Genomic DNA, 12,988 nt, shown 5'->3' on the forward strand with positions numbered 1-12,988 from the left:
AGGGAAAGGAATGAAAAGGCCTGGGGTGGGTGTTGCAAGTGGGGTTAATTGTGCCTTCCATCAAGATGCAGCACAGGCAGATATCGTTAGGGGGAGATGACAGCTTCCTTTGTGTGAAACATGGACTTCTCACTGCCAGGCGAGACACTGGATGTGCTTTTCCTTGGAAAATGAATCTGTGTACCCAGGAAAGACAGCTGCAGAGCATACCAGCCTCTGCTGATTATAAGGAGTTAAAAAAATGCCTTTTGCCTGCTGAGACTTGAGAATTTGGGAAGCTGGGCTGAGCACCACTGTTGTGTTTTTACCAAGCCCTTTAAATCCCTGGCTTTGCCAAGGAATACCAGCAGCAGGTGCACGATGAAGATTGGGATGTGAAGCTTTTTGCTTCCTGCCTCGCTCACCAACCATCGAGTTCCTGCCTCACAAACTGGGTGTTGCCACCAAACAGCATTCGGAGCTGACTCGTTCTTTTCTTGTTCTTCTTATTCTCAGGTGTTTTAAGGAGCTGGAACCATGACGGACTCCAAATACTTCACGACCAATAAAAAAGGTTGGTGTTGAGCTGGTGCAGTGGATTGGAGGTGGTGGGTGGCTATTTTTACACAGCTTTTTTAACTGCATGCAGGAGCACTTGTGCTTTTCTGGTAGCTCTGTCCCTGTTTCTCTTCTTAATCATCCAGGGAGAAACTTCCAAAGTAGGTCACATGGTGACAAAAGACAAAACTGGGTTATTATAAGGTTTTATGATGCACAAAATGACCCAAATTTCTGCCTTTTCAAGGATCAGAAAGCAAAACATTGGGATATGAGTGCAGATCTGGTCAGAGAGAAAGTTTTGGTTATAGGCTAACAAGTGCCAGACTAAGGGTGGTTGTTAAGTTGGGCATCACAGGATTAAGTTGATGTGAAGACTTTAATATTTTGGATATGTACATCAAGCAAACATAATGGGTTTTCCTGCTGCTATTTTCTCCAAAGCTGCAGCTGCTCTGTTTGACTTTCCTGTGCCTTTACTGCAGGTGTGGTGGTCATCTCACCTCAGGACAAACTGCTGCTCTTAAAAATGGGAAGCCTGGAAAGGATCTTTGGGATTATTTTACTCATTCAGCTGTTTCAGAGCAGGGGTTGTTCTGCTGACACTGTCCCAGGCAGATTTTCTAACCTGTTCTTGAATAAAACACTTGCTGAGTGCAGTTTAAGCCTGATCGTTCTCCAGTAGATGTGGAAAATGGTTTGCATTAACCTCTCCTTTGCAGAATGGCTGGGTGCTCCCTCTGAATGCTTGCCAGTGAAAAAACCCACACTGTTGATCTATTTGTGTGTCATTAAGCTTCACCATGAGCTCATAAATGAAGCTAATGCAGTTGACATCTTTCTAAGGAGCAGCTCTGAAGTTCAGAGCTAAAGGCAGGTTTTTGAGGGCTGGCTGCAGGGAGCCAGTCTGGGCTGTGCGAGGGCTGGAGCTGGCTCAGCTCTGCTCCAGGGCACAAGCTCTAGGTGAGTAATGCCAGGCTCTTCCTCAGGCAGGAGGGATAACGAGTGGTCTCTGCACTGCAGCAGCTTCTCTTCTTTTTTGGAGTCTCTGATAGTCTCTCTGTGTCAGGGTTTAATTAGTGCTGCTGCTCGGAGCAAGTGTAGGGATTGAAAGTTGGTGCTAGAATTTCGTCAGGGATATTTTGATGTTGGTGATGTGTGCTCAGGCTGTGGCTCCCGGTGGGAATGCTGGCTGTCCTTGCTGAGGAAAGCTGTCTGTCTGTCTGTTGGGAGCATTATCCTTCTCATACCACTGGCTCTGTCTGGAACAGGCCTGTTAAACAGCCTTGTGCACATGTTGCTTTAGTTTATAAACTTGCTTTGCCACTTGGGTGACCCAGCCTGAAGTGGCTTTCTACACAGTAATACCTGGAAGAATAAATCGTGGAAAAGGCTGATTTGGGAACCTTGGAATCCAGGCAAGCTGTGTTACATGCAGCTTTTGTTAGTGGTAGCTCTGTCTTTTTAGCTTTTTTCCACTGGATTAAACACACGTTTTTGCTGTTTCAGCCACTGTGTCCCACAACATTTGGGCCCCGCTCCAGCTTTCTCAGGAAGCAGGCAACGATGAGCAAAACTTAAAAAGTCTGGGCAAAATTCCTAGCTTAGGTTGTTTCTTGCAGGCACGAATCTGGCATCTCCAAATATCTTTTCATCCTGGTTATGTAATGGTTGCCTCAGAGAAACAGACGCTCCAGGGATGTGATTTGGTGTCCTGGGAGTGGGAGAGCTGCCACACGCAGCATGCTTCTTGTTCATGGCATTTTCCTTTGCAAGGTGTAGTCATATCAGTCCCTTGAGTGTTGCAGCTTTGCTTCTCAGTGAACCATGGTCTCCATAAAGTCTGACAGCTTCCAAGTGGTGCTGGACCAGTTTTATTGCAATGACAGGCCAAGGAAGCAAAAACTCACCCTTGAACTACCCCTAAAACAAGACCCTTTTCTTCTCCTGAGAGGCTCAGTCTGGTTTTTTTGTCTTCTGCCAGGAGAGATTTTTGAACTGAAGGCTGAACTCAACAATGAAAAGAAAGAGAAGAGGAAAGAAGCTGTAAAGAAGGTTATTGCAGCCATGACCGTGGGAAAGGATGTCAGGTAAAAGCAGCTTGTACCTGTGGCAGCTCAGATTGTCCTGAGACTCAGGTGTAGTAACACATGTTGGTGGAGCAGCTCTGAGTTTGGCACCTTGGTGAGGATGGCTGTGTCTTTGTCTGTACTGTGCCCAAATCACAGGTTTCCTGAGCTCCTTCCTGTCACTGAAAGCAAGAGAAACAACTGTTTGCAGTGTGGGCTTAGCTCAGTGCCGAGAGCCCTTTTTATTTAAAACAGATCCAGAATTCAGCCATTTTGTAGGTCACTTTAGATGATGTTTTCTTGCTGCTTCCTGTCCTGGGTTTTAGTGTTACAAAGGTAATTCCAAGTTTTTCTTAGCCTTATCTAGCACAGCATAAATTGAAGCTACATGTTAAAATGGGTGATTTTGAAATTGAACCTGTGTCTTCCTGCAGCTGAAGGACACTGGCATTTACCTCTGCAGCACTGTCCCAAACACTGTTTTCTGAGACAACCAGAAAAACCTGTTGGAGTGAGTGCTTTCTCCCTTCCAGCTTCTCCTGTTCCCAGAGCCTAGCAGAGAGTCAGTAATTCTGGATTCATGGCAGCGTTGTCTGTTGCCACGGAAATCAATATAAGGTTGCAAATTTAGCATCATGACTTCATCATAGAATGAAGGAACATATAAACTGGAAGGGAAAAAAACCCTAATCTTTTTTGCCAGCAGCACTTATCCTTCACCTTTAGATCCCCACAGCAAACCTGGCAGCTGCAGAATCTTTGTGTAACTTCCTGTGTTATTCTGCAGTGCTGTTTACAGATGGCTGCTTGACATTTGAGTGAAATCCAGCTTGTCAGTGTTTAAGCTTCTAATCCCTCTGGGCTTTACTAGTCTGAAATCTGGCAGGTTCTTCAGAAGTGTCCTGCAGGACCAAAACATTTTAAAGCAACTTTTTTTTTCTCTTGTAGGTTCATTTCCAGGCCTGGCATGGTAGAGTTTTCTTGTTTGGTGAACTCCCCAGTTAAAGCACTTTTAGGAAATTACATTAGTTTTCACCTCTTCTTATGTTAAAGCCACAGAAGAGATGAAATGATTATTATAAAAGTCATTGCAAACTGCTTTGAAAGGGAAGGTGACCTTTCATTAAACAGCAGGGTGCTTAAAATGGAACTGCAGTTTTTCTGGCTTCCTTGATATTGTTACTATCCCCTCTGCATGCCATGCAACCTCACTCTTTTATCTTGTGGGTGGGAGTGTGGGTCTGCTGGAGGGCAGGAAGGCTCTGCAGAGGGATCTGGACAGGCTGGATCCATGGGCTGAGGCCAGGAGTGTGAGGCTCCATGATATGAGGTCCTGCACTCAGGTCACAACAACCCCTGGAACACTCCAGGCGTGGGCAAGAGCAGCTGGAAAGCTGGAAAAGGACCTAGGGGTGCTGCTCATCTGTGGCTGAACATGAGCTGGTGTGTGCCCAGGTGGCCAAGAGAGCCAATGGCACCTGGCCTGTATCAGGAATAGTGTGGCCAGCAGGACCAGGGCAGTGATGGTCCCTCTGTGCTGGGCACTGGTGAGGCCACACCTCAAATCCTGGGAGCAGTTTGGGGCCCCTCATGACAAAAAAGCATTGAGGGGCTGGAGCACAAGTTTGATGAGGAGCAGCTGAGGGAGCAGCAGGGGCTCAGCCTGGGGAAAAGGAGGCTCAGGGGGAACCTTCTCACTCTCTGAACTCCCTGATGGGAGGGTGTAGGTGGGGGTCAGTCTCTTCTCCCAGGTAACAAGTTACAGGATGAGAGGAAATAACCTCAAGTTGTGCCTGGGAGGTTCGGATGGGATTGTAACAGGCTGCCCAGGGCAGTGGTGGGGTTACCATCCCTGGAAGAGCTTTAGAAGGTGTGTAGATGTGGCACCTGGGGACATGGTTGTGGCAGTGCTGGGGGAACTGCAGGTCTTTCCTAACCTAACCAATTCTCTGATTGTATCCTTGCATTGTCTGTGCAGCTCTCTGTTCCCTGATGTTGTCAACTGCATGCAGACTGACAACTTGGAGCTGAAGAAGCTGGTCTACCTGTACCTGATGAACTATGCCAAAAGCCAGCCAGACATGGCCATCATGGCTGTCAACAGCTTTGTGAAGGTAACCTGCTCCCCTGGCACGTCAGAAACGGGTCCAGCACAGTGGCTGCCAGCATATCTTTGTCCATCAGCCTTTGGGAGCTTTAGCTCTGCTTTGGGGCTGGGCTCGTAGAGGAGGGTGCTGAATCCACTAGATCTGGGTCCTTTCTCTCACTTGTTCCTTCTGGTTTTTGCAGAGGAGATGACTTCAGCACCCCTGGAAGTGGCTGTGAGAGAGCCTGCTCCAGGGAAAGCTGCTTCTATTGTTTTACCAACTTCTGGTATTGGAAAACAGATTTTATCTGTTTCATCTTCCAGCCTTTGTAGTATCTGAGACATGGATATCAAACTTCCTGTTTGGATGTTTCAGCTGTGCTCTGTGTGGAAAAGCTTTATCTCTGGTGAAACTGAGAGACAGTTCACTGGGAAAACAACAGCCTGATTGCTGTGTAGCCTTTAGTTCTGTTGTCAGGTTGCCTCTCCTTATCTAGGAAATGTTATTTCAGTCCCGTGTTGTGCAAGATAAAACCCAGTGCTTGGAAGAAGTTTGAGACTCCTCTTAGAGTGTTTTAAAATCTGAGATGCTGGGGAATGGGGCTGAGTTTCAAGTTTCTCTTGTGGTTCTTGAGGCAGAAAGAGGTGAGAAGATCTAAGCTGAGAGCAGGTCTGCTCCTCTGGCCAGAGAGGATGTCCCTGTATTCCTCTCTGGAAGGAATATTGTCTGTCTTTAAAGTGTTATTCTGTTAGAATGGACTAACAAAATGATATTTTCCATCTCATGCCCTACAGGGAAAAGTCTGGTGTCCCTTTTGGCAAACTGAGGGACAGGTGTTAGTGAAGAGCAAGTGTTGACACTGGCCTGCACTAACTCAGCACTTCACACACAGTTCCCAGTTCAAGGTTTGGAATGCACTGGTAGGACGTGTCACTTCTCTTGGAGGCTTTAAGAGTAGTTTTTCAGCTGCAGGAAATTTGGACAGTGACAGGTAAATGCTTTTGTAGGTTGTTCTGTAGCCATCCCTTTACAGGCTGATTTCAGAGGAGCCCAGAGATGTAGATGGACTGGATATATGGGAAATTATGTAGTCTTGAAGTTCCAAATGTTATATTCCTGTCTGCTTTTTCTTTCTCCTCTTCAGAAAAGCACCTCTAGAGCAGCCTTTGCTTTAGTGCTTCACATGTTGTAACTTCAGGGATGTTTGTGTTTGGCCTTTAAGAAATAGGCCTTGATGACTGTTGCATTGTGATTTTTCCCATTACATCTCTTGCTCCTTTAAACCAGGAAGGTTGGAAATCAGTGAATTCCTTTGTCTTGGGGGTTATCTGTGGTGCATTTTTGGTGCTGAGAGCTGCCTCTCCAGCTTAGCTGTTGGATCATGTTGAAAGCAGCTTTGCTGAGAGAACGAAGGGACACCAAGATGACAATTTTACAAGATGGAAACATCTTGAGACAGTGTGAAATGTGTCTGTGAAGCAGCAACATTATCCCTGATCTGAAATACTTGCCTGGCTCTTAGCGTGTAATCAGAGAGATGCTTCTTAGGTAAGAGCAGCCTGGTTCTGGCTGCAGGGAATCAGTGGCTGCTGGTGCAGATTTGTTTCTGTTCTGGTGCAGGACTGTGAAGACCCAAACCCTCTGATCCGTGCCCTGGCCGTGCGCACCATGGGCTGCATCCGCGTGGATAAAATCACGGAGTACCTGTGTGAGCCTCTCCGCAAGTGTCTGAAGGATGAGGACCCCTACGTGAGGAAAACTGCAGCTGTCTGCGTGGCCAAGCTGCACGACATCAATGCCCAGATGGTGGAGGACCAAGGATTCCTGGATTCCCTGCGTGACCTGATTGCAGACTCCAATCCCATGGTAATGTATTCCCAGCACATTGCTTGAGTTTGTGTTGTTTGATAATCAGAAACGTAAAAGGTTTTTCACTGGCGTGATTCTGTTGGTTAGAGAACACTTGTTGCCTCAGAAAACAGGAAATATATTCTTTAGTTTGATCTGTTTGTGCTTTTGGCTGTCTTGAGTGCTGCAAAAGTGTAACTTCCTGGCCAGGTGAGTCAGAAGAGCAAGAAATACGTGATGCTGCTCCCTTGGTGACAGCTTGGAGCTCTTGCTTTCCTGCAGGCTTTGGCTCTTCTTGGAATAAGAGTTGGGATGAATTCATTTGCTAATGCAGATAAATCCACTGGCTTGTAATGAGTGGAGAAAATCGATGCTAATGTTTTTAATAAAGTTAAATGAGTGGTCAGAGCAGAGGTGGAGATCATGACTGAGAATTTCACAGGAATAAATTACCTGCTAAATCAGCATTTAATTATGCTTGATGAAGGGTCCACTTCCAAGCCAGGTGTCTCCTGCTATTATTTTGTGACTAGAAGGTGGTGGCCAAGGAATTTAAGTGCCCCACCGCATCCTCCTTTCATTCAATACTGTTTCCTATTTCCTGCTGGGATCCAGGGAGCATACCAATATCATCCTGCCCCTTAGTAGGGAAGAAAACTTCTGCAGCTCAGTTTAACTCAGAGTTTAAGGATGACTGCTACTTTTTTAGCTCTTTTAGAGCACAGACTCTGCTTAAAGACAATCTCACATTATTAGGGCAGGTCTAACAGCTCTTTCTATGCTGCATGAGTCAAACCACAGAATTTCTGTCCTGCTGGAGCTGTCTTTGGGCACCTCAGGTAAACCAAGTGCAGGTGATAAGGTGCCATCCCGTTCGGGAGGAGAGTGAAGGCTGCTGATTGCTCTTTGAAAGACTTCCTAGAGGCAGTAAAACTTGGTGTCTGACTGTCACAGGCAGCAGTCAGAGTGGTGCTGTCTCTGAGGAGATACAGACGCCTCTTTGCTCTGATGTCCAGCTCTTTTACAAGTTGTTCTTTTTATCTGCCTGCCTGATTCTTTTTCTTATGCCAGGCTCCTGTGTGAATATTGATGATTACTTGAAGATGCTTTCTTTGTCTAGGCAACTCTGGGGCATAGAGAGAAACACCTGCTGTTCCAATTCAATGTGGAGGGTGTGCCTTGCAGCCTCTGAAGGGACTTGCTTGGGCTTCTTTAGTTCCACTTCAGTGCTGGCCATCGTGTTCAGCAGCTCCCAAGCAGCAGGAGCAGAACCTCCTCTTCTCCCACTTGGTTCCAGCTCTGATTTTGTTCTGATTACAGCCACATGGATATGAGTTGAAGAGCTCTGGATGAAGAGATGTGGTACTTCAGGAGAAATAACAAGGTTTTGCTTGCCCTTTGTGCTTGTTGATCTCTGTGGAGCTCAGTGGTTTGGTAAATGAACCATTGGCTGACAGGAGAGCACAGATATATATTTAAAACGTGCATCAACTTCATATTGACTTAATGAATGGAGAGAAGAGGGAAAATACCAAAGGGCAGTGTGTGCTCCATTTGCTAAATAAACCTCCAAAAGTAGCACAGGGCTCCTAATAAAACATCAGGAAAACTCATGAGCTCCTTGGTGGTAATGAGGGTGGGCTGGGACAGCTCTCTTGAAGCTGTGCAGGGTCACAGTACCTGCCTCATGTTGTACTCACGTGATCTTTCCAAAACTGAGCATTCACAGCAGGAAAATGCAATTTGGAGGAGTGATGGTGACGGTGACGCCTGGGGTGTGTTTTCAGATCTGCAGGCTTTGAGAGGATTCTGGTGTTCTGTGTACTGGTTTCCCAGGTTTTACTGTAGATCGGGCATCATATTTTTGCTTTTTAAGGGTGCATGGGGAAAGATTTTATCAAAGGCTTGAGGCTCTCAGAGCTGCTGAATTAATACAATATTTAACCTGGTTACAATTTGAGTAGAAAAAGACATTCCTTCTAGTTAAGTTGATCCTCTGCAATTCGTGCCTTTGTGGCACAGCGATTGCCTCAAAAGTACCGGAATTATCCACCCCTCATTGAGGTTCATCTTCCTGGTCAAACCATCCACCTCATTGCTGCTTTCTCCGTGTGAAACTTCAGTTCCTGATGACCTTGAATTGTGATTGCCAGCTAAGTTATATTTGTGTTCAAGTTGATATTTATTAAGGTATTTTTCCTTGGAATGCATTCCTGCCTGGAAGGTCTTTTGAAATAAAATGTCTGTATCAGTATTGGCTATCAAAAGAAAGATTGCTGGAAGGAAGGGTACAGCTGGATGTATTCTGATGGCCTATTCCTCTGTAAATGGTGCATCTCAATCATTGCAACCTGTTAGCCAAGCTCATTCATATTTATATTATAAACGTTTCTCCTCTTTTGATGGCTTGTGGAAATGGGCAACATTAGATACTTAGTGAAGCAGATTTTTTTAGATGGGAAATCCACACTTGTTCTCTCTTCTGAGAAATGAGGATTTTGAGCTGGAGCTAAAAAAGGCTGCAGCTGAAAAATAGTCTTCAAGAAGGGTTTTATTATGGCTTTGTAATTGGTTGCCTCTAGCACATGAGCAAGCTCTAAGCGTTTTAGCTGGGTGCTTGGTAGAGGAACCTCTCCATCTGTGGCTCACTAATTGCCTCAGAATTGTGCAGAGATCAGGGTGCATTTTTCTCTGGGCTCAGATCACCTTCATCGTAGGGTTGTCTGACTAAGTTGGAGGTGACCTTGTCAGAAACATTTTGGGTTTGTTCTTTTTTTTCCTGTATTTTTGGACTAATGGCATTATTCTGTGTTAATAAACCAGCAGCCTTTGGGGATGTTCAGGGTGTTGAAGTCCTGTTGAGGTGCTGTAGGTGCACAGCCTGGGTTCTTTCCCCTTTTTATCTGGGTTTTTTGTTGTCAGGATGTGGCCTTAGTTCCATAAAGTGATTTTTTTTTTTTTTTTTTTTTTTTTTTTGGTGCAGGTGCATCCTCTGGGTGAATTAATTCAAATTTCTAGTTGCATAGATACTGATGTGGATGTATCTGGCGAGGTACCAGGTGGGCTGGTGGCTTTTGACATGACAGCAGAGTTATCTGAGATGTCTTGTGCAGGCAATGGCCCAAAAACCCCTACAAGGGCAGGGTTCAGCTGCACTGCAGAAGTTTGATTGTGAAGAAGTCTTTAATCTCATTTTACAGACGGGTCTGAAGTGTTTGTGGCTGCCCTTTGTCAGTCGGGATCCTGCTGAAGAGGATCCTTCCATAGAGGGAGCTCTTATTCCGTCCCAAAGCTGTCTTGAGGCAAATCCATCCTTTTTTCACCCTGCATTTCTGCACGTGAAGCTCAGCAGAAGCAGGACTGGAGGAATATAAAGCTGAGGCCTGGCTGCCTTGGGCAGCTGCACTTGCTCAGTCCTCAGCACCTCTCTTGCTGGTAACCTGTGTATAATGCAGCTCAGAAGTGTGTTCTCCCTTAATCCTCATGTTCTAACAAAATCAGGATTCCCAAAGGAGATCTTTGTGCATTCTGGGTTACTGCAGAACTCTGTTCACACCCAGCAGCAGCAGTAGGTAATAGTGAGGAGAGAGAGGTAGGAGTGTTCCACACCTACTGGTGGCCAGAGGTTCTCTGAAGTCGTGGAAAAACCTTTGTTTTATTATTATTTTTTTTCCTGATGCTGTCTTGGTCTGGCCTTTCTGACTCCCATCCAATGACTGCTCCTCCGTGGAGCATGGGAAGTGCTGAGCCCAGGAGAGGGAGAGCAGACCACGAGATGGCAGCAGCTGAAAGCAGAACGAAAGCTGACCATCTTTAGACACTTTATCTTGTAACTACTTCTCTCCTGGCTTTTATCCCTGCGCTTGGTTTTCTTCAGGAATGTAAATATTAGCAGAAAAACATGAGAGGAAATCCATCTAAAGCCAGACTGGTCTTTTAATATTTGAGTGGAACAACCTTTCTCTCCAAATATTTTCAATCCTTGACCTTCTAAGGTAACTTTTAACTCATGGAATAGATTCCTTGCCAATCTATCTGTTATCCACATGGCTTAAGTTAACTGATGTCACCTTCTCCCTGTTATTTCCTAGGTTCTGTTCAGTTTTTAATTCCTTCCTGTAGCATTTCTTCTTCCTCGTGCTGGCTCCAAGGTTTTTCAGGTGTGGCTGTTCTGCTGCTGTGTTTTTGTGAGCTGTACAGACTTACTGTGCTGTGTTTACCCTCTACATCACTATTTATTGGGAGAAACACTGCTGTGACTCAGCACAGAGTAACCTGAGATCACATAACTGATGAGTAAATGCACCAAGCGTGTGGAGTGTAATTAAACTCTCTTGTACCTGGGCGGTTTTTTGCCTTTAGCATTAACCACACTAAGAAGGGAATCTGAGATCTGACAGCTGGAGGTGGTGAGGTCCACCTTGATCTGATCCGAATTCCCTCCAGCAGTATTGAGTTCCCACAGCTCACAGGTGAGACTAAAAACCTGTAGATAGAGATCATGGTGCTCTCCTGCTGTGCCTGCAAGGGATGTAGGTTCCTTCTCTGCCAGAACTTCAGTGTGTATGGGGGAGCTTTCTGGATGACCCTATAGAGGAAGATGATCTTCCTTTTATTTTTCCTACTAGCTGGCAAGCAGAATGTCTTTGACATGATGTTCTGAGGAATGAGCCTCTTTAGAAACAAAAGGAGCTTTTGCCTCCTGGGCCTGTCCTCTGCAGGAATTTTATCCCTCTTTGTGTAATAAAGCTGAGAAAAGTACCCCTTGCTGAGGAACTGGTGATCCCCTGAGTCCCAAAAAGAATTTATGGGAGGCAGTCAGGGAAGTGGGAATTGTCTTACACAACAGGGAGTGGAACACCACCTTCTCCCTGGGCAGAGGAGATCACTTGTTCCTCATGGGGCCTCTCCCAGCCGTGTGTTTTCCCTCTGCAGCTGGTGTTTTTTCTAGTGGGAGGAGTGAGCTGTCACTGCTGGATGAATTCATGATTCCTGCTCATGAAGGTTGTAAGGACTTGAAAATTCATATCCCAGTATGGAGCTGAGTATTGCTGGGAGCTGTGGGCTCTGCAGCATCTCATCAGCCTGGGGCTGCTCCAGGATGACCTCTGTCCCTCTGGATGAAAAACATCCTTCTTTTTAAGGTGTTGCAGATACAGACTGGATCTTGAAGTCCTCCAACCATGCCTGAATTGGTCCTGTGTGTGGTTTGGGGTTTTTTTATAATGTTTTTGCTGCAAGTGGAGATAATATTTCCTTCTGGGAGACACTTGATGGCATTTGTGGGTGGAATTTCTTTTACCCAGTGATGGATATATTGCAGTGAGTGAGAACGTTGCTTGGGGCTGTTGAAGAGTGATGGTGTCACTTTGGAGCTCTCTAATGGATGCTTCTGCTGTTTACTTGAGGCTGCCCAGGAGGAAGAGCAATGCTTTTGGTAAACTGTGCAGCCAAAAGCAGCAAGAAACTGGGACAGAGATAGGGAGAAGCTATGGAGGAGCCTGTCTAAACAGTGGCTGTGTTCATGTGTGGTGGGATGCTTGAGAGAGGAAATGTGGGAGATTGCCAGGCAGTGCAGAAAACAGCTGTGTGTTGCAGCAGGCAAAGACTTAAAGTAGGGGAAAAAGGGAGAGCTGCCACCTGTGATTGGTGGCACAAATCTGGTTTCCCACTCTGATCCCCCTTGTTCTACTGGTGAAACCAGCTTTGGCTTTGGAATGAGCTCCTGCAACAGCTCCTGCAGAGGAATCTCACTTATTGAGCAGGTATTTTCTACAGGTTGTCATCCTAAGGAGATCTGAGGGAATCTCAAGCATGCATGTGAGACTTGGGTTTTTGGTTGGCTGGTTTTGGTATAAGGATACAGGTCTTGAGCATCTTCCCTCAAAGCTGTGCTCTTCCAGCACTGGCAGAGAAGCAATGAGTTTGATAATTTGTGAATTTCCATGGCTCCAGAGTTTGTCTTCCCAGACCCCTCATTTGTAAAGCTTAATTGACAAATTCATCCATCAGAGACTTGTCTCCTTCCAATTACAGCCACCAGTATGTGCCTGATTTCCAAAGCATTAGTCTTGCTGACCAGATCATTCCAGGATCTCTAACATCAATCAGTGTGCTGGGGATTTTGTTGATATGTGTCTATGTGTTATTTTCCATTGGAACAGACACTTCTAGCTATTGACAAGCACCATTTGTCAGATAATTTTGTGGTTGTGATGTTCTGTAATTTCGCCACCCCCCTTTTTAGGGCTCTGTAAAGAATTTGGTGCTTAGCTGGTGCTTTTTGCTCAGATCAGAGACAACACATTTGCCACTGGGTGGTGCCAGCGAGGACCTCTGCAAGGAAAACTGCAAAAAAATAAAGCAAAACCTTCCTTTTATGTGTGGTAGGTGCCTGATCCAGACTAGGATCAGACCACAGGGATTTCTGGAAGGAGAATAGAGAGT

General features: G+C 45.7%; 1 protein-coding gene across 4 annotated transcripts in view; it reads left to right on the forward strand.

Annotated features, from left to right (window-relative positions):
- AP2B1 (adaptor related protein complex 2 subunit beta 1) overlaps positions 1 to 12,988 on the forward strand; it is a 77,869-nt gene that overhangs the window by 3,756 nt on the left and 61,125 nt on the right. For all 4 annotated transcript variants that reach the window (XM_048324212.1, XM_048324209.1, XM_048324210.1 and 1 more), the window contains exons 2-5: positions 496 to 553; positions 2,522 to 2,627; positions 4,585 to 4,720; positions 6,314 to 6,559. In XM_048324212.1, the coding sequence (XP_048180169.1) occupies positions 517 to 553; positions 2,522 to 2,627; positions 4,585 to 4,720; positions 6,314 to 6,559 (525 nt within the window). In that variant the 5' untranslated portion in view covers positions 496 to 516. The remainder of the gene's footprint in view (positions 1 to 495; positions 554 to 2,521; positions 2,628 to 4,584; positions 4,721 to 6,313; positions 6,560 to 12,988) is intronic.

The sequence above is a fragment of the Corvus hawaiiensis genome, chromosome 20 (assembly GCF_020740725.1).
Source record: "Corvus hawaiiensis isolate bCorHaw1 chromosome 20, bCorHaw1.pri.cur, whole genome shotgun sequence".
NCBI lineage: Eukaryota > Metazoa > Chordata > Aves > Passeriformes > Corvidae > Corvus > Corvus hawaiiensis.